Here is a 27393-nt window from a genome sequence, read left to right as displayed (position 1 = left end):
CAGAACCCAGAGGATCCTCCTCCCACCGTTCACCTCAGAGTGCAAGAAGATCAACTGCGGAGTACACCGAGATCTGCTAATTACCCCCAAAAGCAAAACTAAAAAATTTGGCGACCGCCGTTTCTCCTACCTTGCTCCTGCACTTTGGAACCTCCTCCCTCTCCCAATTAAATCCTCCACATCTCTTATTACATTCAGGAAACTGTTAAAAACGCACCTCTTTCCCTCCCCCAGTTAGGCTCCATGCACCCTGTACTTCCTCCTCATCCAGTCTGTCTTTAGCGCCAGGAAGCTTCGGCGACAGTGCGCTCTACAAATGCCACTTAAGATAAGATAAGATAAGTCCCCCAAGGATTGTCCCTTATCCCGACCTTCTTCAATACCTACATGACCCCCTGGCCACCAATGTCAGACCACATGGAACCAATATAATCTCCTACGCCAATGAAACACAGCTCATCCTCTCACAGTCCGAAGGTCCCTCCACCATGGAAGGACAAATGTATCAAACTCAACACCCAAATAAATGGAAGTCTGCATCTTTGGGGCCAACATCTCGCCATGCACCGAAACCTGGTGGCCCGCGGAGCTCGCCCCACCATCCCATCAGACCTCGCCTGCTACCATGACATAATCCTGGATACTAAGCTATCCATGGAGAAGCAAGTCAGTGCAGTCTCATCCGCCTGCTTCCACACCCTTCAAATGCTTCGCAAGATCTTCAGGTGGCTCCCGACAAACAACAGAGGACTGTCACACAGACCCTTATCACCAGCAGACTGAATCACTGCACATCTCCTGACGAGACTCCAGATAATACAGAATTTTGTAGCAAGTCTCAAATTTCACCTTTCCAGAAGGACCCACATCACACCACATCTCAAGTATATGCATTGGCTCCCAATTCAGAAGTGTTGACAGTTCAAGATGCTCACTCAAGCCTACAAGGCCCTGCACAACGAAGGACCAGCATACATCAACAAACATGTGACACTCCACCAAGCAACCAGACACCTTTGATCAGCTTCCATCTCCCTCACAGACACCCCATGGATCCGTCAAACCAATAGCAAAGAAAGCTCCTTCTCACACATGGCAGCCAAGGCATGGAACAACCTCCTTCTGCACCCCTGGACTGCACCATTGCTCTAGCAATTCAGAAGAGAATTAAAGGCCTGGATGTTTGAATGATCAAACCTCCACACAGGAGCAAACATCTCCCGCCTCGAGACCCACACAGGTGATTCACCATACTCTATAAATGTTTGAGTTATTCATTAATTGATTGAATGATAAAATAGATTGAATGTGAATAGTAATAAGAGAAAATGTGTGTGTGTGTGTGTGTGTGCATGCATGCATTCATGTGTACGTGCATGTGTGCCTGCGTGTGTGCATGTTTAAATGCTGCTCAATTATTGCAAAATAATGAGTGCTGGGACCAAATAGCTGATCAGAGGTCCATGAATGATGCTATTAAAAGGGAGAGCATCAAATGCCAAGGCTGCAATGTCCTTAATACACCACAGGCCTCTTTAATACATTGCGAGGTACTCTCTGCCTCTTTATCTCAATCTTGTGGGTTCCTGCTTTCTCCCTCGGTATATTTTTTCTGTGTTTATCTTCCTCTTTTTCCGTTTGCCTGGTTCTTCCTTTCTTGTTCTCAGGAAATGTGTGATGAGGAAAAAATGAGTGCCGGTTGCCCCCACCGGCAACTACTGACTCATATTAAGCACTGCGCTTAAACCATACTGTGATGAAGGGACTGTTACTCACAGTATTGGCAATCCCTGACAAAGCCAGCTAAACATAATCCCTGTGAGGATCATTGACCTAAGGGGACTTTTTCCTGTAGTGTGTTGAGATACTTTTGAGCAAGTGCATCCAAAAACTAAAAGTGCAGTTATATTTGAATTGGTTCATTTTATAATGATCTAGATCTGACACTGCAGCCCTGTACTACAGAATGGTACAAGCTCTCAGCTTCAACATACCTTGTCGTGGCCGGTCTTCAGGCACTCCATCTCTTCCTTCAAAGACTGAATCTTTTGCTCCAGGTCCAAGTTATACAGCTTGGCATTATCCATTTCCTGCATTGACGTAGGGCCAAAATAAGAACAGTGAGAGAGACAGGTTGAAAAACATGAGAGCGAAGTTTGAGACAATCAAGCATAGACAGGGTGGAGGAAGAAGAGAGGAAGGTAAATGTCAAGCAAAAATGGAAGAGTAAAGGAGAGAAAAAGACAGAAGAGGAGAGGTTTAGTGAAAGAGAGAGACAAGGAGAGAGGAAGGAAGCAAAGGGTAGAGAGCTTGTGGATAAACTGAAGTGGCCCAGTATTTAAGCACCTTTCATCTCACCAGTGGCAACTGGCACAAAAATGTTGCTAAAAGTGCATACAAGAAGTTTGTATTATCCATCATAGAATAGCACATACGGTTTTGGTGGTGGCACTTTTACGTTCGAGAGGCTAAATAAACAGGTGATTTCTGTTTATGTATCTAAATGACTTTGATTCCATTTGTTCAAGGTGGGGGCAGCACTTGGAGCACCTTTGACAGGAGTTGCATATTAAGGGATCTTCACTATGCCAACGGCAGACATTAAACCATCTCCGCTGCTGAAATAAGCCTCTTTTGGGTATTGGTCCTTGAAGGTTTGGCCATGTGGCCACACATCCGATTTAGAGTGGGCAAACACATGGACAGTTTCATTGTCCGTCATGGCCAGGGGGGCATTGTTTTGGGTTTCTGTTTTGGAAAATAAAAAAACATTGTACGTTTGCCATGCAGCTCCATCATATTGATGAAGATGTCCACTGGGCCAGTGGACATGCCAGAATGTGGCAAGCACTTTACTCCATCACCCTGATTGAGTAAAACCCCATCCACCAAAAGTCTAAATCGGCCCATTAGTCTGCTGTCCCCCTCCACCACATGGGTACACTTCTAAAGTGCCAAGGACCTCAAGGAAGCACTTAGAGACCCACATTGTGTCAAGCAGAGGCCAAAAGCAGGGTCCAGCCCAGGTCCAGTTGCCACTGGTCAGCTGCATACGTTGAGGAAAAGGCCTCCAGTAGCTTCTTGTCTCCCTGTAGCAACAAAGGAGTTCAGCCAACTAACTGACCTTTGGAATCTTCTTCTTTGTCCTGGGTATTAGGACTGGGCGTGAAATTCCACTCCACTCGCTGAGTTTTTCCCACTCCACGCTCCACATAGCGAATGGAGTTTTTTTCCTCACTTGTACTACCCAACGTTAAGTTGGCGAGCGAGAATGGGAAAATTCTACTCCAGCCCACCTCCCAGTGAGATTTCTCAAAGCGGCAGTTGCAGATGGTCGCTACTGCTTTCATTGAGAAACCTTCCCTTTGTGTGAGGAAGCTGCCGCTCATGTAGAACATTTATGCCTGGAACAAGCTAGGGATTTGGGGTGACTCCTGGACAAGCCCTAAGCATTGGGTGTAAAAGTTCCCGGGGACAATCCTACCCACTGTTCCAGTAGTTGCTGTTTGCCTTACTGCAAAGAGGCCAAAAATGGCATGTGTCATGCATTTTTAAGACAATGAAAATCATGAGCCACACTAAACCTAGGCTCCGAGGTCTGGGGGAGGAGTGGGAAGTGTACTATGGTGATCCTAGCCTTCTCCCACATCCAGCAGTAAGATCCAATGTAAAGCAGGCATTCTAGCTACAATAAAACCCAGAGACAGAAGTCTGGTAGGATAAACACAGGGGCCTCCAGTTACCAGACAGTGGATCCACAAGAATTGACTTGGCATTCTGTTCTCTCTTCTTCCAAGTTTGCCACAAGTGTTCCATGTGCTCAACATAACTGCCAAACTGGTTTTGACACTGTGCTGTCCAAAGGAGGCCCAGAACCCCCACTGTGCAAAATCAGTGGAGTCTTCTCTGCCCATCCAGGTCAGCCAACTGTTTGCTCCCAGGAGTCATTTCACACCTTTTTCACACCTATTCAAGGCTTGTGCACAGGCTGAGAGCTGGCTGTTCAAGCAGATAAAGGACAACTTTCTCAAAGTTATTTTTCCCCAATATTTATTAAAAATCCGACTTCACCATGGAATTGGATTTTGAATTACTATTAATAATTGTGGTTTAATTATTTTTCTACCTGGCCCCTTACCCAAGATACAGCAAATGTAATATTCTGATGGGTAGGATAGCTCTGGTAGATTCTTTAAAATGATCCCTTTATGGTCAACAGACTGGATTCAGCACAATTTCAGTAGCAGTACTCCAACACTGACACCGGATGTATGATGGTACAACGCGTACCGTCACAACGCGTGCTGTTACAACGCGTCCCTTACAACGCAAGTCGTTAGCACGACTTGCGTTGGGGGCGCGGATGTCGAATAGTATAATTTACTATTCTAACACCAGTCCCCGTGGACACTAGGGAAGGTGTTGGAATAGTAAATTTACTATTTTTAATCTTCTAGCGCCCTCCAGCGCAAGTCGTGGTAACGACTTGCATTGTTCCGGACGCGTCGTAACAGCACCGCGGGGAAACATCCGCGTTGTAACGGATGTTTCCCCTGACACCAGACGGCACCCTTCGACATTAGCAACAGAGCCTCACAACTCTACTCGGATAAAAAGTACAGCATAGAAAGGGCACTCTGCTATTGCTGAGGCCAGTTACTTTTTTAGGTCTCGCCTACGCCGCACATGCGCTGCTTAGGAGAAGACCTCATGTCGTCGATGAGCTTTTCTCCCCAAAAACGTGCACACGTTGCATTGCTTTCTATTGCAACGCCCGCACGTTTGGCGATTTACTCGCGGGAGCGAGCGGCTGGCATATGACAGCAATTATTGCCTCGCCAGCCGCTCCCTCCCGCAAGTTAATCGCACAGGCCCCCTCCTCTCTCCCCGCCCCCTGCTGCGAGGCGCTGCTTAGGAGAGGACCTCATGTCGTCGATGAGCTTTTCTCCCCAAAAACGTGCACACGTTGCAGTGCTTTCTATTGCAACGCCAGCACGTTTGGCGATTTACTCGCGGGAGCGAGCGGCTGGCATATGACAGCAATTATTGCCTCGCCAGCCGCTCCCTCCCGCAAGTTAATCGCACAGGCCCCCTCCTCTCTCCCCTCCCCCTGCTGCGAGGCGCACGCCTGCTGGCGCGCCAGCTTGTTATATCCCTTCTTTGGCCGAAGTGGTGCCAACATTAACCTTTGGGTGACTTTAGTTTGACAGAGACTTTTAACAACATGTGTAATATGGATTTGGGCATTGACTCATTGTTGTCATAGATTAGGTGTGAACACGTCGCTGGACAAACTGGTTACAGCCTTTACAGAGTGGAAAGTAAGCATTTATATATTTATTTCGTCATCTCTAGAAGGTAGTTTGTGACATTTTACTTTTGAGCAAAGTCTGAATGTGCTATTTTTGTTGCTGTTGCCTTTATGAGTTCAAGGTACTTAAAACCCTTGAGCCTGGATGTGACCAGAACCCGGTGCAAAGATGAAGCCTGCCTTCTTCAGGAGTTGTGAATGTCAAACAGATGAGACAAAGTAAACTATTGCTTAGACTGCACTCAATGAAACATACACTCCAAATACCACTCAGTGCCACATAGTTACATGCCACATAATTACACTGCATTCAATGCAACATACACTCCAAATACCACTCAGTGCCACATAATTACATCCCACATAATTACACTCTACTGAATGCAACACACACTCCACACAATACCACTCAGTGCCACATAATTGTATGCTACATATTTACACTGCACTCAATGCAACATACACTCCAAACAATACCACTCAGTGCCACATAATTACATGCCACACAATTACACTCTACTGAATACAACATACACTCAACACAATACCACTCAGTGCCACATAATTATATGCTACATAATTACACCGCGCTCAATGCAACATACACTCCAAATACCACTGTGCCACATAATTACACGCCACATAATTAAACTGCACTCAATGCAACATACACTCCAAATACCACTCAGTGCCACATAATTACACTGCACTCAATGCAACCCACACTCCAAATACCACTCAGTGCCATATAATTACATGCCACATAATTGCACTGCACTCAATCCAACATACACTCCAAATACCACTCAGTGCCACATAGTTACACGCCACTTAACTATACAGCACTCAATACAACATACACTCCAAATCCCACTCAGTACCACATAGTTACACGCCACATAATTACACAGCACTCAATGCAACATACATTCCAAATACCACTCGGTGCCACATAAATACACACCACATAATTACATTGCAGTCAATGCAACATATACTGCAAATACCACTCAGTGCCACATAATTACATGCCACATAATTACACTGCACTCAATGCAACATACACTCCAAATACCACTCAGTGCCACATAATTACATGACACATAATTACACTCTACTGAATGCAACACACACTCCACACAGTACCACTCAGTGCTACATAATTACACTGCACTCAATGCAACATTTACTTTAAACAATACCACTCAGTGCCACATAATTACACGCCACGCAATTACTCTACTGAATACAACATACACTCCACACAATACCACTCAGTGCCACATAAATACAAGCCACATAATTACACTGCACTCAATGCAACATACACTCCAAACAAAACCACACAGTGCCACATAATTACACGCCACATAATTACACTCCACTGAATGCAACACACACTCCACACAACACCACTGAGTGCCACATAATTGCATGCCACATTATTACACTGCACTCAATGCAACATACACTCTAAATACCACTCAGTGCCACATAACTACCCGCCACATAATTACACTGCACTCAATGCAACATACACTCCAAATCCCACTCAGTGCCACATAGTTACACGCCACATAATTACACTCTACTGTATACAACATACACTCCACACAATACCACTCATTGCCACATAATTGTATGCTACATAATTACACTGCGCTCAACCCAACATACACTCCAAATACCACTCAGTGCCACATAATTACATGCCAAATAATTACATTGCACTTAATGCAACATACACTCCAAATACCACTGAGTGCCACATATTTACATGCCACATAATTACACTGCACTCAATGCAACATACACTCCAAATACCACTCAGTGCCACATAATTACACGCCACATAATTACACTGCACTCAATGCAACATACACTCCAAATACCACTCATTGCCACATAATTACATACCACATAATTACACTGCACTCAATGCAATATACACTCCAAGTCCGACTTAGTGCCACATAATTACACGCCATATAATTACACTGCACACAATGCAACATACACTCTAAATACCACTCAGTGCCACATAATTACACACCACATAATTAAACTCTACTGAATGCAACACACACTCCACACAATACCACTCAGTGCCACATAATTATATGCCACATAATTACACTGCATTCAATGCAACATACACTCCAAATACCACTCAGTGCCACATAATTACATCCCGCATAATTACACTCTACTGAATGCAACACACACTCCACACAATACCACTCAGTGCCACATAATTGTATGCTACATATTTACACTGCACTCAATGCAACATACACTCTAAACAATACCACTCAGTGCCACATAATTACATGCCACACAATTACACTCTACTGAATACAACATACACTCAACACAATACCACTCAGTGCCACATAATTATATGCTACATAATTACACCGCGCTCAATGCAACATACACTCCAAATACCACTGTGCCACATAATTACACGCCACATAATTAAACTACACTCATTGCAACATACACTCCAAATACCACTCAGTGCCACATAATTAAACTGCACTCAATGCAACCCACACTCCAAATACCACTCAGTGCCATATAATTACATGCCACATAATTGCACTGCACTCAATCCAACATACACTCCAAATACCACTCAGTGCCACATAGTTACACGCCACTTAACTATACAGCACTCAATACAACATACACTCCAAATCCCACTCAGTACCACATAGTTACACGCCACATAATTACACAGCACTCAATGCAACATACATTCCAAATACCACTCGGTGCCACATAAATACACACCACATAATTACATTGCAGTCAATGCAACATATACTGCAAATACCACTCAGTGCCACATAATTACATGCCACATAATTACACTGCACTCAATGCAACATACACTCCAAATACCACTCAGTGCCACATAATTACATGACACATAATTACACTCTACTGAATGCAACACACACTCCACACAGTACCACTCAGTGCTACATAATTACACTGCACTCAATGCAACATTTACTTTAAACAATACCACTCAGTGCCACATAATTACACGCCACGCAATTACTCTACTGAATACAACATACACTCCACACAATACCACTCAGTGCCACATAAATACAAGCCACATAATTACACTGCACTCAATGCAACATACACTCCAAACAAAACCACACAGTGCCACATAATTACACGCCACATAATTACACTCCACTGAATGCAACACACACTCCACACAACACCACTGAGTGCCACATAATTGCATGCCACATTATTACACTGCACTCAATGCAACATACACTCTAAATACCACTCAGTGCCACATAACTACCCGCCACATAATTACACTGCACTCAATGCAACATACACTCCAAATCCCACTCAGTGCCACATAGTTACACGCCACATAATTACACTCTACTGTATACAACATACACTCCACACAATACCACTCATTGCCACATAATTGTATGCTACATAATTACACTGCGCTCAACCCAACATACACTCCAAATACCACTCAGTGCCACATAATTACATGCCAAATAATTACATTGCACTTAATGCAACATACACTCCAAATACCACTGAGTGCCACATATTTACATGCCACATAATTACACTGCACTCAATGCAACATACACTCCAAATACCACTCAGTGCCACATAATTACACGCCACATAATTACACTGCACTCAATGCAACATACACTCCAAATACCACTCATTGCCACATAATTACATACCACATAATTACACTGCACTCAATGCAATATACACTCCAAGTCCGACTTAGTGCCACATAATTACACGCCACATAATTACACTGCACACAATGCAACATACACTCTAAATACCACTCAGTGCCACATAATTACACACCACATAATTAAACTATACTGAATGCAACACACACTCCACACAATACCACTCAGTGCCACATAATTATATGCTACATAATTACACTGCACTCAATGCAACATACACTCCAAACAATACCACTCAGTGCCACATAATTACATGCCACGCAATTACTCTACTGAATACAAAATACACTCCACACAATACCACTCAGTGCCACATAATTAAACGCCACATAATTACACTGCACACAATGCAACGTATACTCCTAAACCATGCAGTGCCACATAATTACAGGCCACGTAATTACACTGCACTCAATCCAACATACACTCCAAATCCCACTCAGTGCCACATAGTTACACGCCACATTATTACAGTGCACTCAACGCAACATACACTCCAAATACCACTCAGTGCCACATAGTTACATGCCACATAATTACACTGCACTCATTGCAACACACACTCCAAATACCACTCAGTGCCACATAATTACACACCTCATAATTACACTGCACTCAATGCAACATACACTCCAAATACCACTCAGTGCCACATAATTATATGCTACATAATTACAATGCACTCAATGCAACATACACTCCAAATACCACTCAGTGCCACACAATTACACGGCACATAATTACACTGCAGTCAATGTAACATACACTCCAAATACCACTCAGTGCCACATAGTTACACGCCACATAATTACACTGCACTCAATGCAACATACAGTCCAAATACCACTCAATGCCTCATAGTTACATGCCACATAATTACACTGCACTCAATGCAACATACACTCCAAATACCACTAAGTGCCACATAATTACATGTCACATAATTACACTGCCCTCAATGCAACATACACTCCAAATACCACTCAGTGCCACATAATTACATGCCACATAATTACACTGCACTCAATGCAACATACACTCCAAATCCCACTCAGTGCCACATAGTTACATGTCACATAATTACTCTGCACTCAATGCAACTTACACTCCAAATACCACTCAGAGCCACATAATTACACACCACATAATTACACTGCACTCAATGCAACATACACTCCAAATACCACTCAGTGCCACATAATTACACGCCAAATAATTAAACTCTACTGAATGCAACACACACTCCACACAATATTACTCAGTGCCACCTTATTGTATGCTACATAATTACACTACACTCAATGCAACATACACTCCAAACAATACCACTCAGTGCCACATAATTGCACGCCACACAATTACACTTTACTGGATACAACATACACTCCACACAATACCACTCAGTGCCACATAATTATATGCTACATAATTACACTGCCCACAATGCAAGATACACTCCAAATACCACTCAGTGCCACATAATTACACTGCACTCAATGCAACATACACTCCAAATACCACACATTGCCACATAATTATATGCTACATAATTACACTGCACTCCATGCAACATACACTCCAAATAATACCACTCAGTGCCACATAAGTACACGCCACACAATTACACTCTACTCAATGCAACATAAATACACTCCACATAATACCACTCAGTGCCATATAATTACACACCACATAATTACACTCTACTGAATGCAATATACACTCCACGCAATACCACTCAGTGCCACATAATTATATGCTACACAATTACACTGCACTTAATGCAAAATGCACTCCACACCATGACACAATATCACTAAGCAAAATTTCACAGAACACCACAGTTCCAGGCCACACAATTCAACTCCACACATGTCCAATACACCCAGCATAATTACACACCAAACAACATATTTCAACTCCAAAACTCCACAATCCACAACGTATCTCCAATCCACACCATATAGTGTCACCATCTGAGCACCGAACATCATTCACCACCACCATTTTGCATCAGTGCACCACCTAAGTATCAAGTCAGTCTGCCCTTGGTATCTGGCATCTGTTGATTCTCCCCTAGTGTCTGTCCACTGCTCCTGTTCTAATTAAATTACTGTTTTCAAACATCCACTCCCCCTTTATTTATGTCCCGCTCCCCCATAACAAAAAAATTCTAATAAACAAGCCTTAGAACAGGCAGGAAGTAGTTGCCAGCAGTGCAAGCACAAAAAAGTAGAAGACAATTTTTATGTTAAAATCTTCTTTTAATCAGGTTTTTCAGTTGCATATAATGTTGCCTTTGTTTGTATAAAGGTAACAAAAGTGCTTAACACTTTTTATTATAAGTTTTCAACATAATGCACAGCAGCCACAATGCTCTACAACATAGCCAAAAGTTCTGGCTAAATACATAAGGTCCCAAAGGCGAGAACTATTGGCTATGCCAATGCTTGTTTCCTTTTTCCACATCATCAGTACCAAAGTGATATAGAGGACAAAGCTAATAGGAACCAGTCATAATGACAATTAAAAAAATTCTCAAGAGGGGAGGTGGGATGGTCTTAAGAAATCTGGGGGGACTATTGTACCCATCAGATAGAATGTGACTGATAATAAGTAACTTGTTCTTCTAATGGATAAGCGATGCTGAAGATTTCTTAAGTGAACTACTCCATGAGTATTCTTGAAGGAGTAGGGTTTAGGATATCCAGAAAAAAATTCAATAAGAACGACTGCAACACCGCTCTACTGAAAAGAGATTTTCTTAATCTTCCCATATAAGACAAATGTGGTTTGAGAAGGAGTGGCTAGAGGACCAAATAGCTGACTTTTAAAATGGTCTGAAAAGGAACGCTTCTCAAATAAATTACTGTCTCCAAGAATGTATGAGGGAAGTGGTACATCTTTTGTTGAAATTACAGGGTAAATCATGAACTACCAGAGTAATAATAACCAGAAATCTCAGTTGCAAAGTAATTCCTTATTTCTATGGGGAATCTCATTGTTTCATCTGTAAGGCCCTGCCTGTAGGGTTAGCGGTACACTCAGTATAGAAAATGCCAATGGGTGGTGGTCGATGTGGTATTAAGAAAGCCAAACCAGGGCACTCATAATAAACCTCTTTATATCTCAAAAATGTGGTGAAGGGTGCAGATGATGAATTCTTGAAGTTCACCCACTCGACTGACTAAAGAGTGTACAAGGGGGAAAGATATTTTAGTGGGCAGCAATGCAATGGTTTGAATAGCATTTCCTTAAAAAATGCAAGTACCAAATGCAAGCCCTACCGAGCAACTTAAAACAACGCTGGAGCAAACTGATTCTGAAGTCCATGCAGAATGGAAATGACGACAAGTAGTTTGAGAAGAGAGCCCTTGCTAAAGTAAAACAAGCAGGCGGAAAAAGCAGAGATCATCCTTCACTGTGTCAAAAATGTGAACTCTATTAGCTAGAAAGGCACCAAACTGAAGAATGAGGGTTCCACCACACAGAATGGATCCAAGCATCTATTCTGGCTGAAAGTAGCAAATATAACTCATTTACTAGAGTAAACTGCCTTAGTAGAAAGCTGTCTGGCTAAATGGAGGCTATTTGATACCTAGGAAGATAGAGCGTGTTCAAAGTAGGTAAATTCAGAGTCTCCAGACTTGGATGCAGAATCTCTTAATTGTACTATGAAAGAATATCTTTCCAGGGCACAAGGTAACAAGGCGGAAAGAGACTCAGAAGTAGAAGATTATCTTTGCCTAAGCAGGTGCAATTAGAATCAAAATAGCACAATGACATCAGATGTTTTTAATAACCCTCTGCAGTAAGGGCAAAAGAGGCACAACATAATGCAGGGGAAAGATTCAGGAAATCGAGAAAGAATCCAGTAAAGAAAGCTGACTAGAGATGTACAATGGGAACTTTTTGTTGAAAGTGTTTACAAACAGATATATTTCCAGAAAGCCCCTCACAGGAAGAAGCAATATAAATCCTCAAGCTGAACCTCCCCCTTTGTGATTCTACTAAGGTAATCCGGTGCCAAGCTATATGAGCTGTTAACAGATCAATTCTTGCTTTGCTTGAGGCCCATAACCAGAGCTCCATGGCTTTCTTACTAACGAGAAGCATCCATATTTCTCCTGGCTTATTCATATACTGAACCAACCATTAAGATGTGGGCCTACTTCTCCTGAAGATGTGTAACCTTACTGTTCTGAGATGGAGAATATTCATGTGAAACTTATGCTCTTATGGTGTTCACAGCGCACTGAAGAAAAGTTGACACCAACCCTAGAAATATGTACCCATAATTAGAGTCAGTGGTGGCTATGGGTGATGGAAAGGCTCCCCTATGAACAGATTGAGAAGCAGTGTCTACCAAAGGAGGACAAAGCTTTCCTTTGACTTGCAATCTGGAACCCTTCAAACGAACTTGGGTACGCTGAGAACTATTTTAATTAATGGAGAACCAAAGATTGTGTAAAAGGTTGGTGCTACCTGAAAGATTGTCCTGCTTCAACTCTGGAGAAACAGCTTAGGATAGCCAAAAGTATGTCTGCATCTTTTACAAGCTCTTTTGCTAGCTGATTTTCAGCTATGTGTCTGCTCTGCAGTGCCTTACTGATGTCCCATATGGTGGTTAGGGAAGTAAGTGTCGACAACATTATTACCCTCAAAGAACTTTGTTGCTGCCATCACTGGTTGCGGCTTATTAAACAGGACCCTGAGAAGTTTAAGCTAGAGCTTCAAGTAGCAAAGTAGGCATTGCACCTGCCTGTGTTGATTTCTATCTGCGTATGATCTAAGACCAAGAGAGCCAACATTTTCACTCACTGAAGGCCAACAAGCAGGTGCTGGTTCACAAACAAATAGGGCCCAATTACGATTGCGTTTGGACGAGCATCTGACCACCATTGCAGCAGGATTGGGACCAATCCACAAGTTGTCGGTGATTCCACCCGCCAAATTATGATGCTACCTCCGTGCAGGCGGTCAGAATCATGGCTTTTTTTATTGCGGCTTGTGCTGTGGCCCAAAAAGGGCCAGAGCACAAGCTACAAAGATAAAAGAGGCATTTTTAAACGTCCATTCATCGTGTGCCATGCACCACATGGTGCCTGGCACACAGGGTATGGATGATCTGGTGCATCCCGGGCCTCATAGCAGAGGACCACTGGGCACAGGGTCTATTATTGGCCCCCAAAGACCTTTTCTGACAGCCTTTCCATGGCAGTCGGACCGCCAGGGATAGGCTGTTGGAAAGGGACATCGTAATCCCTATGGCGGTTCCTGTGCAGATACATCCACAGTTGTACGGAATATGATCCGACTGACAGCCCGATTAGCTCCTTGAGTGTTGGTTGGTCTGATGCGGGCTGACCGGCCACATCACAATGGGGTGGTCACGCTCTTCTGGATGTTAGACGGATCCCCACCGGAAGCCTGTTGTTGACTGTCCAAACTGCATCCTAATGAGGCCCAAAGTTGGGGTGAGTGACCCCTGTATGAAAGCGAGTAAACAAGGAAAAATCCATCATGACAAGATGAAGACCTTTTTTACTTTTGGCTAGATGCAACTACTCCAGTGGCACACTGCACACCAGGTGCACATCACCCATCACATAAGTTGTCATTTAAGGTTACCAGTAAATTGTAGCCCCAGCGCAAACACCTATTTGCACAGGGGTCTCAATTATAAGTTTGCTCACATTTATTTACTCCGATAAAGTCTGACTCCCTGGAGTTATACCTGCTGAAATTTAACATGTTAAAAATGGATTGAAAATATTGGGATTTGTGGATATTACAGCGGAAAACACACAAATTTGCATGTTACCTAGTTTAGCCCAATTCCCCAGGGACATTGAATTTAAGAGGTTAAACAATTATCACATTGGGGTCAAGGCCACTCATAATGAGGACCTAAGTCGAAGCAGCAGTGACATTACTAGTGACAGAAGATGGTGTGATACAATTTGGAGCAATTGGAGTAGTGGAAGTGCTGACACTGCTGACAGGAGTGATTTCATCTGTGTATGCTAGCTCGTCAGTTTCCATCTCCAGATCTTTTTTGTATTGCAGCTAGAGCTCTCAATCATCCCAAGGAGTTTTTAAGTACCAATCTGTTGGGCAGTTAGGGAAGTTGCTAAACTAGGAGCTCTTTTAGAGCCAGAGATATAAAGGAAAAAAACAAGAACAGAAGGAGACTCTGTGTTATATCCCCGAGGTGTGTCCATTTAGCGACGTAGTATATTTTTTACATTGTCCTCACAAACACACATTTTCCAAGCTGCTACTTTTGGCATACATTTGCGTGCACAACAATGTTGGATCAGCTTCTCTGAAACTAAACTTGTTTTACATTTTGAATCACGCAACATTATCACAATGCCCTAAACATCACATACAAGGTCTTATTTTATAGTGCGTACAAATGTCAGCACTATCATCCTCCAAAGGGCAACAAGACTATCTAGATATCCATAACACCACTAATCTATGCATACATCGCAAGGCTGATTTCTATTATAAAAGATGAGCATCCTGATAGATTGTTAGAGGAGGCACTTCCACTGACACTGAGGTGCTGTGCATGCTGAGAGATCACCGTGCATGCTGAGAGATCACCACGCAGTGAGTGACCTGACATCTCATGAGGGGTGTCCAGCTCGTACCCAAGACGGGGTCCTTCACTCTTTTCCATCAGGTAATGGAGTTGGATCGTCCCTTGAGGGGATTCTTGGCTCTAAATCTACATACACTCTAGGTACATCTAGAGTAGGGTTTGCCTCGCAAGAATATTCTATATTGCTGCTTTGTTTATATGCCTGAATATATCCACTGTTTTTGCACCATGGTAGAACTCTACCTACTATTTACACTTTTGGTGCTTGTAATCATGTTTATCTTCTTCTGTTTCCTAATTATTGCAGCACAAGTATTTCATGCAAAAATAACATTGGTTGAAAACGTCCCTTTGTGTATTCGCTGCATATTTCTCTGAGAACCAGTGAGCATGAGTGACTGAGAGTAAAGGTTCCTTACTGTTTCCACGGTCGCTGGGGGATCAGGGTAGTCATGTTCAGTGGTTACCAGAAACCATTCGCTGCATGGTAAGGTTAGAGGGCTTATGGTGGCACTGTGAGCTAGCTGGTCTATAGGCCGACATCCTGTGGGGGTGTCTGGAATCAGTCTTGACACCAAGCCCTTAGTTTATGTTGTCCAAATAATGTGCAGGTCCTACAGACTGGTAGGAACTACACAACATCAGAAGGTCATCATTGCAGATTTAATTTAAAGTGGTTCAGATTCTGGAGCGAGAGAAGGTTGTTAAACCCCAGAAATGTATGGCTAATCTTCTGTCAGATTCTTTTCCAGAACATGTTGCCTGGGACTTCTAAAAGAAATACAGAGGGCACATCATCTTTCATTATCTCATCTTCACAAAATATTGAACCATGACGTAGGATTATTTATCTGGATAATCACTTGCAAAATGAACCACTGCCTGCCTCTCAACTGAAAATTTGTATAACCATGGGGACCTGGGTGGGAAAACGTAATAAGAGTAATGAATGCGACCTTCACAATAGGTTTGTATGTCTTCTTGTTGAAGTCAGAATCTTTTTTTGATCAAAGACCCAAGATCCTATGAACTATGAACGTCTTCAAAACTTGCATTCAGAAAGCGATGTTAATCAATGGATTCAAGTTTCATCTCATAGTGAAAGCCAAATATCTAGATGTCTTTGAATGTGATTTGGCAAATAGACAAAAGAACAATCCTGGAAAATCTGTTTTCAGATTCCTGATATCCCACAAACTCTTTTGCTTTCCGAATTTTCTTATTAATTACTACACTCTTCGCTACAGACCCCTTACATGATATCTGCATAGGAATAAAGTCTGCGAAAATAAAATGGACCCATAGGAAATAGTAAACCTTCAATATCTCATTGAAACGGTTATGCTTTATTTCATGTTGAAATAATTAATTGATCATAAAAGAATTATCTGGAAAATTTATATTAGTTGTGCTAGTTTAATAAGTTATTTCCACTAGCCTCATGAGTGGATATATGTAGAGAATAATTGCCAAAACGTTTACAATTTAACACTCTTGCTCTGAGATGTAAAGTATTAAAACGCACATAGAAAAATATAAAACACAAATTGGGAGAGGTGAGGTAAAATGACATAAAAAAAACTGCTAAACTCTTCTCCTTTTTTATGATCACTCAGTTGTCAACTTCTCATTCATTCACTTGAAACAAGTAAATGTTTTGACCCTAGTGGCTGCACATTAAAGGGTTATTGTAAGGGCAAACTAAATTTTAATGAACACAACTGCTGTAATGGTATTAAAGTTCCCCTGTCGTAAAATACCTCAGCCAGGTTCAATCATGCTGTTTCAGTAGAGCACTTTATGTGAAAATTGAATTCCCCACTACAGCAGAGATTAACTCTAATTTTGATAATGGACAACGACATGGCCGGTGAATGGAGGCACAGCCTCTGTTCGGTCTAAGATGCTCCCCATGGCCATGTACTAACCCTTTGGAATTCTGTCACCTGTAAGCTGAAAGCTGTACCAGCCATTTGGAAGCTTGAACCTGAAGCACCCCTAAACACTTGGGTGGCGTTTCAGTCCCAGTGCTAAAGCCCTGTCACTAGCAACCTTCACCGTACAGGACTACCTCACACGTGGTGGAGCGGGCCCAGACACTGAGTAGCACCTCTGGAGGTATGGGGAGGCAAGGCGGGTGGCCCCTTCTGAGTGGTACAGGTGTTCCCTTGACCGTGTGCAGGTGACCCGTGGGCTTCGCGGTCCTGAGTCCGAGTGGACGGAGGAGGCTCCCTCTCTCCCCTTTTGCTCTGAGGTGCTGGCGGATCCCGGAAAGTGAGTGTGGGGTGTCGCTGGGCTTCTCTGCATTGGGCCTGGCTTCTGTGTTGTGACAACTTGGAGTCTCAAGAGGACCAGCCCTGCCTGCTCGGATTCTGCATCAGGAGGTGGCAGCCCGCCCCTCCCCTCGTTGCTGATCCAGTGAACCTCTGGGAGTGCCAGCTGTGATCAGACCGTGAGGCTGGGGTAAAACGAGCTTGAGGCCTAATGCCAGTTGCATTGTCTAAGGCTCCTACTTGTTGGTGATGCAGGGTGGTCCCTGGTGATCAAGGTGTCTCAGGCATTTGAGGCTCACCACTTGGATCTTGGGTCCTTGATCAAAAAAAGATTCTGACTTCAACAAGAATACATACAAACCTAATGTGAAACTTTTATGAAACAACTTGGGTGGCCATTTAGAGATTAGTGGAATGAGTGTACTGCCATACATTGGGAGTGCTTCCTCCTTTCCTTACTTGCAGTTCCCCAGCTCCAATTGGAGGTTAGGGAACTCAACACCATGGCCCCTCTGCTATGGCTGGGATTCCTAGATCCCTGCTGGACCTGCTGTGAGATTGGACCCTCTGGTGAGTGCTGGCCCCAGGGATTGGCTGAGCTGGCCTTCTGGGGAAGCATAGGCTGTGAACCTAGGATCTGGTGCTCCCCCCGCTTCCTCCTCTCTTCATTGTACTACTGGAGGTCCTCCATCTGCAAGATCCAATTTTTGATGGCTGCCCTCTGGTCCTACTGGTGGGCACCGGTCATCTAACCCTCCATCAGTTTATGGGACATACCCCCTGATCGGCCTCGTGGGTGAAAGGCAGGTCTGGATGCTTTTACTGGGTGGAGGCCCCCAATATGGATAAAAGGAATTTTTATGAGAGGATGCAGGACTTATTGGAGGATAGTCTGGGGACTCCTGTGATCTGGGCCGGAGACTTCAGCTGTGTCTTGGCTGGTGAATGGGTCGCTACCCACCAAGGCTGGGAACTAAGCCACTGATGACTGGCTCACTTGCTGCAACCATATGGAATCTGGGGTTTTTGGATGGATGGCCAGTGCTTCACCCATAGGGCTGGGAATAAGCCTGCCGTTCTCTAAGGCATAACACTTATAGCCGACTGGACTGCATGTTGGGCGCTGGTGTAGACCTTGTGGGTTTGAGCACGACTACTAACCTGGGGCGGTACCTCTCTGATCACATGCCAGGGTTGCTCCGGTTGAGGTAAGGTGCTGGTCCTTGACTGGTTCGAAGTTGGCACATGCCTTTTGAGCTCCTAATGGATGCTGTATGCAGGAACTCACTAGTGACCACACTTACTGACTATCTGGAGGCTAACTGGGGAAACCCCATCAACAGAGCTAGTGAAAGGAAGACTCTTAAGGCAGTTATGAGAATGACATGCATCTGTGGGGTCCGAAGATAACTGGAGGGTAACATTAAGGTGCAAGAGCAATGCCTGGTGGAGCTTTATAATTCCGAGTTGGACTCAGCATAGGAGTGAGCCATGGTGATGAGCGCTCAGCGTGCCCTTCAGGGGACTGTGGGACACTCTGGACCAGGGTTCACCAAAGTCGGTCCTGGAGGGCCAGATCCATGCCAGATTTTTAGCATATCCACATTTAGATTAATATAGCTATCTTAAAAATCTGGCATGGATCTGGCCCTCCAGGACAAACTTTGGAGAACCCTGCTCAGGACAAATGTACTCTTAATATGTTTCGCCAGTGTTTGCAAAGGGAGGGTGATACGTCTGGTAGGGTTCTAGCTTGGATCCTTAGGTGCGAATTAGAGCCCCCCATCCTGTGTCTCCGTGCCCCAGATGGTACTCTGGTGACAAGCAGGCAGGAAATTCTTTGTATCCTTGGGGCTTATCTCCACACTGTGTACCAAGCAGGAGGGGTGGGTTGTCTGGGAGTGCTGGAGATGTTTCTTGCAGGGGTGTGTCTGCCACACCTGGCACCAGAGTGTGTGTGAGAGCTAGATGGGGATACCACCCTGGTTGGGAGTGGCCCTCAGTGAATTTAATAAATCTAAGGCCCCAAGTAGGGATGGATTCCCTATTGAATTCCTTTAGACTTATTCCTCTGAACTTATGGGGAAATATTTGGAAGTTCTTACAGAGGCACAGTGAGGTGGATCCTCCTCCCATCCTCCATCCATGAGGGTATAATTTGGCTCATGCTAAAACCAGGGGGGCCCCAGCAGACTCTCCTCATACCGGCCACTCACCATGCTTAATTCAGATGTTATGGTTCTCTGTAAGTTGTTGGTGATGAGACTATGGGGGTGTCATACAAGGACTGATGCATAAAGACCAATGTAGGTTCATGCCGGCTCGCAGTCAGTGTATAATCTCTGTCGGCTCAAGCATGTGTTTCACAAATTCATTGCTGACGACCGGGAAATGGCTCTCATATCTATAGAGCTGGAGAAGCTTTTGATACTGTGGAGTGGGATTATCTGATGGCGGTGCTGTGGAGGATGAGGTTTGGGCCTATCATCTATGACTGGGTGAAGCTGCTGTACACGGACCCAATGATGCGTGTTAAGATCAGAGGTGAACTATCAAAGGGCTGGTTAGTACGATAGGGCACCTGATAGGGCTGCCCTCTTTCATCACTCTTACTCGTGATCGCCATTGAACCCTTGTTGGTACTTTTATGCAAAGAATTGGATCTCTGGGGTATTCAGGAGGTGGGTGCTGCCAACCATGTCATCTCTCTATACGTGGATGACGCATTAATGTACGTTCATTCCCCTGGAAGGAGGGTGCCAATTCTGATGAGGCTACTGGTGGACTTCGGCGAGATTTCTGGCCTACAGGTTAATATTAGGAAGATGTTGGTATTTCGTCTTGGGAAACTTGTGGAGTAACCTCTTGAACAACTTCCAGACATGGGGATCTGCTGGGAAACCTAGAGCTTCCAATCCTTGGTTTAATGGTTACCGATATTGACATCGTCTACCAGCGTATGAACATAGACAGGGTCCGTGAGGATCTTGCTAGACTGATATGGCTCTGGAATAGATTGCCTCTGTCAGTGATAGAAAGGGCGGCAATAGCCAAGATGTTTGTTCTTCCCCGCTGCCTCTACTTAGTGCAGAACTCGTTGTTCCTTCTTGGGTCACAATTCTTTTGCAAGTTGAATAGCCTACTGATCTCGCTGGTCTGGGTGGGACAACATAGTAGGGTAGCCCCGTTGGTTCTTTAAAGGGTCATTGAGGATGGTGGCCTGGGTCTTCCGGACATGCAACTACATTACTTTGTGGCTCACTTGCATAATGCAACATGTTGGTTAGTGGAGCCAAACAATTGGAAAAAGAGGCTGCTCTGAGACATGCTTGGAAATGACACATTGGCTCAATTATTAATGTGAGGGGGCCGATCTGAGTACCCTATCCCCTACTTGGTACGGCACACCACTACGATATGGGAAACAGTGGTCAAGAGGGTGCTACGTAGGACACCTTTAGACAGGGAATTGCAGCACTGGGACCTGGCACTGTTTCGGGCTATTGAAGCTGACATGTCCATGGATCAGAGAAGAGCAGGGGCTGTTAGGAGGCGGGCGAATTATATCTTGGGGAGATGTTTTTTCATTCACAGAGGCCAGTGAGGCGTTTGGCGTGGGACCAGGCCACTTCCTGCATTATAATAAACTGGAACAAACGGCACCACAGCCCTCACTGGTTTTATGGAGATTAATTCAATGAGGGGAGTGACGTAACATAATTACTCTCTTTTATAAGTATCTTAAGGGGGACATGATACAACCTCCCTATAAGGGCAGGCGAGCATGAGAAGCGGATCTGGGAAACTCATCACAGATATGAACTGGGTGCGTGCCTCCTAACTTGCGAGAACAGTGTCCTGTAATAGCAGGTTTAAATTACAGCACTTTAACTATTTGCATCGCACATATCAACTCATCAAGATGGATCCCACTAGGGCAGTGAGATGTGCATGGTGTGGGGTGGTGGGGGGTGGTGGGGGTCTTCTTTCTGCATCTTGCCTGGGCCTGTACTATAATTCAAGTATTTTTGGAGAGAGGTGGTCCCTAGGATCGAGGCAGCCACTGGCATCAAGATCCCCCTTGCACCCGGGGCTTACCTGCAGGGTATGGTGAAGAAACGTAACAGGCGAAAATTCCCATACAGAGTCTCCCAGCTTGCACTTTTGCTAGCTAAATAAAGGGTGCCCATTGGATGGCTGAGAACTAAACCGCTGCATAACTCCTTCTGGTTTAGGGATTTACTGGATTGAGGGATTTACTGGATTGAGGGGAGGCGGAGGAGCAACACATGCGTCTTTCCCGAAATGATGGCAAGGCTGCAGAAGATGTTATGAAATGGGGGAGGCTCCCTAGACAAAATTACTGATATGGGGATTTCAGATTTGGATTCTGGCTTGGAGGATGAGGCATGACGTCCACGTGCTGTGTATTGTTGTGACCAGGTGATGTGACAGCTAAGTGTGGTAAGGTTCAATCCCCTTCTGTGAGTCTTATTCAGACGCTTAGACAGAGTGCCCTGGTATCTCTTACAATGTATTGTCTGGTTGCATTAAATTGCCTTGTTTGGAAATACTTTTTGTACATGTCTATCGCTATATTCCAGTGGAACATGCAGTGCTTGTGCATGAGACCATTGCACTGCTTGTTATGCTATTTTTTAATCTTGTTGCCTAGTATGAAAATCCATAAAACAAAGTTTAAAAAAAATGTAATCTCCCTGGTATTCACTTACATTTGCACCAGGAATTGCAATTTTATGAACAGAGCTCAGATTACTGAAGTTAAGATCCCTCATCCTGTTTACCAGGGAAGCACAATTGATTTATGCTTAGCAAGTAGAAGAAGGAGTAAGGGCAGCACTAAGATCAACAGTGTGGGCAAAACCATATTTGAAAGAAGACGAACATGATAATATTATAATGCCCCAAATTTGAGGAAACGCCGAAATGCCATTAAGGGGGAAAGGTGTCAGTAACTGATTTGCAGAGTTACATGAACAACACAAGATCTAAATTCTGCTAACCAGCAGAATACTTGACAGTACATAAACTGTGTACAAATATTTTAAATTTATATCGTTTTCCCAACACCTCTAATGCTATAAAACATGACAACATAATGACTTGAAAGAGCAAGCAAGAATGTGTGAAGTCCAGGAGGTAAAAGAAAGACAAAAAGAGTGGGATAGAGTGAAAGAGAGTGAAAGAGAGGAAGAGCAAAGGCAATTTCTGGACCAGGGGCTCACCTTCTGCTTCACGTCAGAACTGTTTTGGGTTTCTAATCGAATACGAACTTCCTCTTCAAGTCTAAGCAAAAAAAAGACAGTGACAAAGGAGTAAGGGTAAATAAATACACTTTTGTAGCCACACTTCATCTTGTATTTATCTGCTACATACAAATCAAGTCTAGTAGATATTTTGCTAATCATTTTCTTCCTCTAACACATAGAAAGTCTCAGTACATCACTTAAACCCAGTGCCTTGGAAAAGGTTTGGGAGGGGGCATCTCAGTGCTATGAAACAAAGGTCACAGCATCTATTCGAAACACATAAGGGTCTTCAGTGCAAAAGGAGAGCCTGGCTTTGGGGAGCTTGTTTGATTTGTACTATTTGCATTGTATTGTATTGCAACATTTATATAGTGCTTACTACCCTTATGTGTGGTGGTCAAGGGACTTCCATACTATATCATTATGGGTATATGGATGGAAAACTGTTCTTGTGAGGACTGACCTAGCCGTGCCTGCCTGAATACAGTTGAACTACATTTCCCATGATGCTGTGGGAAAGGAAGTACTTAGGCGTGGACAGCGCATCGGAGGATGCGCGTAATTTTGTTGTTTCCTGGTTCCGTATTGGCATTGAATGAATGCCGGCAACTTCATTTTGGACATCGAGTGCTTCCCTGAGCCTACTTCCTGGTTCTGGGGTTAAGCGGTGACCTACGTTGGAGAGAAGCGGTAGGAGAAGATCAGAAGCGGAGCGCTGTGGTAAGTCGCCACCCGCCACAGTTTTTTACCGCTGTGCCTTTCCTGATAAAGAACACTTGCTCCCTGATTTTGTGTAGGCAGAGCGCAGTAGTGGCTAGGAGCTACGCGCTACTGTCTGTTCACAAGCATTATTTTGTTTGGATGTTTAACGGAACGCGGTGGCGGTCGCAGCTACGCATTGCCGTCTTTTGTGATTCTTCTGTTCTGGCTTTTTGGCTTAACGGAACGCGGTGGCGGTCACAGCTACGCGTTGCCATCTTTTGTGATTCTTCTGTTCTGGCTTTTTGGCTTAACCGAATGCAGTGACGGTCGCAGCCACGTGTTACCAGGTTAAAATTACTGAAGGAGGTTCTAGCAACATTGAAGGGAGCGTGGTGGTAGGATGCCATGCGTTGCCCTCGACTTTGGTTTTCTTGTACATATAAGAAGCTGGACGCAGTGGTTGCTGCCACACGTTACAGTATTCTAGTAAACTGAATTACACTGGAAAGGGCTGGTTACATTGGTGTCTTGAATCAATTATCCTTTCCAACCTGGCTTTCATTTACGTTATTTTGGGAATCCTCCATCAGTGACCCATCAGGGCTGCCTTTAGAACAGAATTTGAGAGAGTTTTTGATCGGAGAGCCACTACTTTCAGCGCAAATAAGGAGTTACTCGAACTCAAACAGGGTAGAAATGATCTTGTAGCATACTTAACTACCTTTAATAGGTTGGTGGCCGAAACTGCTTGGCCTGAAGAGAAGCGTATGTCCTTGTTTTATCAAGGTTTAAGAGAAGGGTTAAAGGACATCATAGCCCAAATTGACCCACAACCGGTAACTTGTGCCGACATGATAAATCTAACTTTAAGACTAGATGGGAGGTTATCAGAGAGAAGTGGTGAAAGACGAAAGTGGGATAGAGGTTTTTACAGGTCAGAAACGACTCCTCGCAAGCCCATGTTGTCCCCTGAGACAGGTAGTGAACCTATGGAAATAGGTGCTGTTCGAGCCCCTTTATCTAAAGAGGAAAGAGAGAGTCGCAGAGTGCAAGGACTCTGCATGTACTGTGGCAAAAAAAGGTCATTATGTGAGGGAATGCCCTGCCAAACCAAAGACCATGGGGGGTTGGTCCAGAAACAAAAGAATAGCTTTGTCAACGGTTAATCCTGTTGAAGATTGTGGGGATCAGTCAACCAAAGAGAAGACTTGGAAGATCCCTTCTTTGACCATTATGGCCCTCAGTGATACAGAATCACACATAGTACTTCCCATGAGTCTAGAGAGTAATCACGGTTATCATCAGGTTTTGGTAATGATAGGATCGGGAGCTACAGGTAACTTTATTGACAGTGGGTTGGTAACAAGTCTTGCCTTGAATCGGGTGGCTAGGGAAACTCCTGAGGAGGTAGTAGCAGTTGATGGCAAACCTTGGAAGTCTGGGCTTATAAAGAACAAATTGAAGTGGTGGTATTAACTGTTCCGGTTGACCATGGTAAAATAGAGACGAACTGACTCTAAACATCTTCGAAGCCCCCCAATACGAAGTCATTTTGGGAATGCCATGGTTGAGCCACCACAACCCTTCCATTGATTGGAAAACCAAGACTGTGCAGTTCTTGTCTGAGGAATGCCAAAACCATTTCCTCCCCACGAACCCAAAAACACCGCCCCATTAATGATTACTTACATAGTGGCTACGGCAGTGGAAAAAGAGGATGTTCTGCCCAGTGAATGCAACTCCTACAGAGATGTTTTGAGCGAAACCCAGGCCAAGCGGTTGCCTCCCCACAGAGAGTATGACTGCAGAATAGATCTAGTTGAGGGAGCTACCATTCCATCGTGTAGGGTATATGCTCTGTCGGTACCAGAGACAAAACATTTAAAGGAGTATTTGGATCATTATGTAAAGATATGATTCATAAGACCTTCCCGTTCACCAGCCGCTTCTCCTTTATTTTTTATCGCTAAAGCGAATGGAGACTTAAGGGTGTGTGTGGATTATCGCATGCTAAACAAACACACTATACGTAACAGGTATCTTTTGCCCCTTATATCTGTGTTACTCGATCAAGTGAGAAATGCCAGGGTTTACACCAGACTTGATTTGAGGGGTGCATATCACTTGGTCAGAGTACGTGCAGGGGACGAGTGGAAAACCGCCTTCAAGACACGTTATGAGCTTTATGAATATACTGTCATGCCGTTCGGCATTTGTAACGCCCCGGCGGCATTTCAGTATTTTTTAAACTATGTTTTGAAGGACTATGTGGACTGTGTGGTGGTCTACATAGACGACATTTTGATCTATTCCGAGGAAGTAGAGAAACACACAAGCCAAGAGAGGAATGTTTTACAGAAGTTGCAAGATCACAGTCTATACTGTAATTTAAGTAAATGCGAGTTTGGGGTGACTGAAGTAGAGTTTTTGGAAGTTATGCTATGCCCGGAGGTTTTGCACATGTCTGAGAGAAACGTACAGGCGGTACAGACATGGTCCACTCCTAGAAATGTGAAAGACGTCCAGTGTTTTCTGGGTTTTGCGAATTATTATCGCAGATTCATTCTCAGATTCTCCCAGGTAGCAGTCCCTTTGACACGTCTACTCAGAAAAGGTGTTCCTTTCCAATGGTCTAGTGATGCGGAGGCAGCCTTTGAGTATCTCAAGCAGGCTTTCACATCCGCTCCGGTGCTTGCTCATCCCAAACCAGAGTTCCCTTTTGTGGTAGAGGCGGATGCATCTGATGAAGCCATTGGAGCTATATTGTCGCAGAGAGACCAAGTCACCGGCCAACTCCATCCTGTTGCCTATCTGTCTAAAAAACTAAGTATATCCAAAAGAAACTACACCATAGCTGAAAAAGAGTTACCGGCAATCAAAAAAGCCTTTCAGGAATGGAGGCAGCACTTGTGGGGAGCGGTTTTTCCGGTTACTGTGTATTCAGATCATAGGAATCTGCAATATATGAAGACCGCTCGGCATCTCACTCAACGGCAAATGAGGTGGATGCTCAGTATGACTTTGTCATTACCTTCAGACAATGGGTAGAAAACCGGAAGGCAGACTCCCTTTCTCGACAAATGACCATAGGGGAATCCATAGATAAATCAACCTTAGAGGTAATTATAGAACCCGCAAAGGTGATATGTGTGGTACAAGCGGAAAACTTTTTGGACCAGATCAAACAAATGAAGGCCCCAGTACAATGGTTGTCCTGGGCCAAGAAAGAAAGGGGTCGCAAGATGAAACATGGGCTTTCGTTTGTTAACAATAAATTGTATGTGCCCACCACTGGATTGCAGAAGTGAGCATACTCCTGGTGTCATGATTCTCCAATGGCAGGACATCCAGGAAAACATAAGACAGTTCACTTAGTACAAAGGTATTTTTGGTGGAATACTATGAAAACTGACCTTTCGTCTTGGGTAGCTCACTGTGAGGTATGTGCCAGGGC

The 27393-nt window shown here is 44.0% G+C and overlaps 1 protein-coding gene across 1 annotated transcript in view; it reads right to left on the bottom strand.

Annotated features, from left to right (window-relative positions):
* Nucleotides 1-27393, bottom strand: part of LOC144833745 (uncharacterized) — a 423204-nt gene that overhangs the window by 351202 nt on the left and 44609 nt on the right. Inside the window, exons 2-3 of the mRNA XM_078689185.1 lie at nucleotides 23214-23274; nucleotides 1995-2090 (exon numbers count right to left, since the gene is read on the bottom strand). Of these exons, the coding sequence (XP_078545311.1) occupies nucleotides 1995-2090; nucleotides 23214-23274 (157 nt within the window). The remainder of the gene's footprint in view (nucleotides 1-1994; nucleotides 2091-23213; nucleotides 23275-27393) is intronic.

This window comes from Lissotriton helveticus, chromosome 1_1, assembly GCF_964261635.1.
Source record: "Lissotriton helveticus chromosome 1_1, aLisHel1.1, whole genome shotgun sequence".
Lineage (NCBI taxonomy): Eukaryota > Metazoa > Chordata > Amphibia > Caudata > Salamandridae > Lissotriton > Lissotriton helveticus.
The sequence above is the reverse complement of the archived record's forward strand: the minus strand, read 5'-3'. Positions and strand labels throughout refer to the sequence as shown.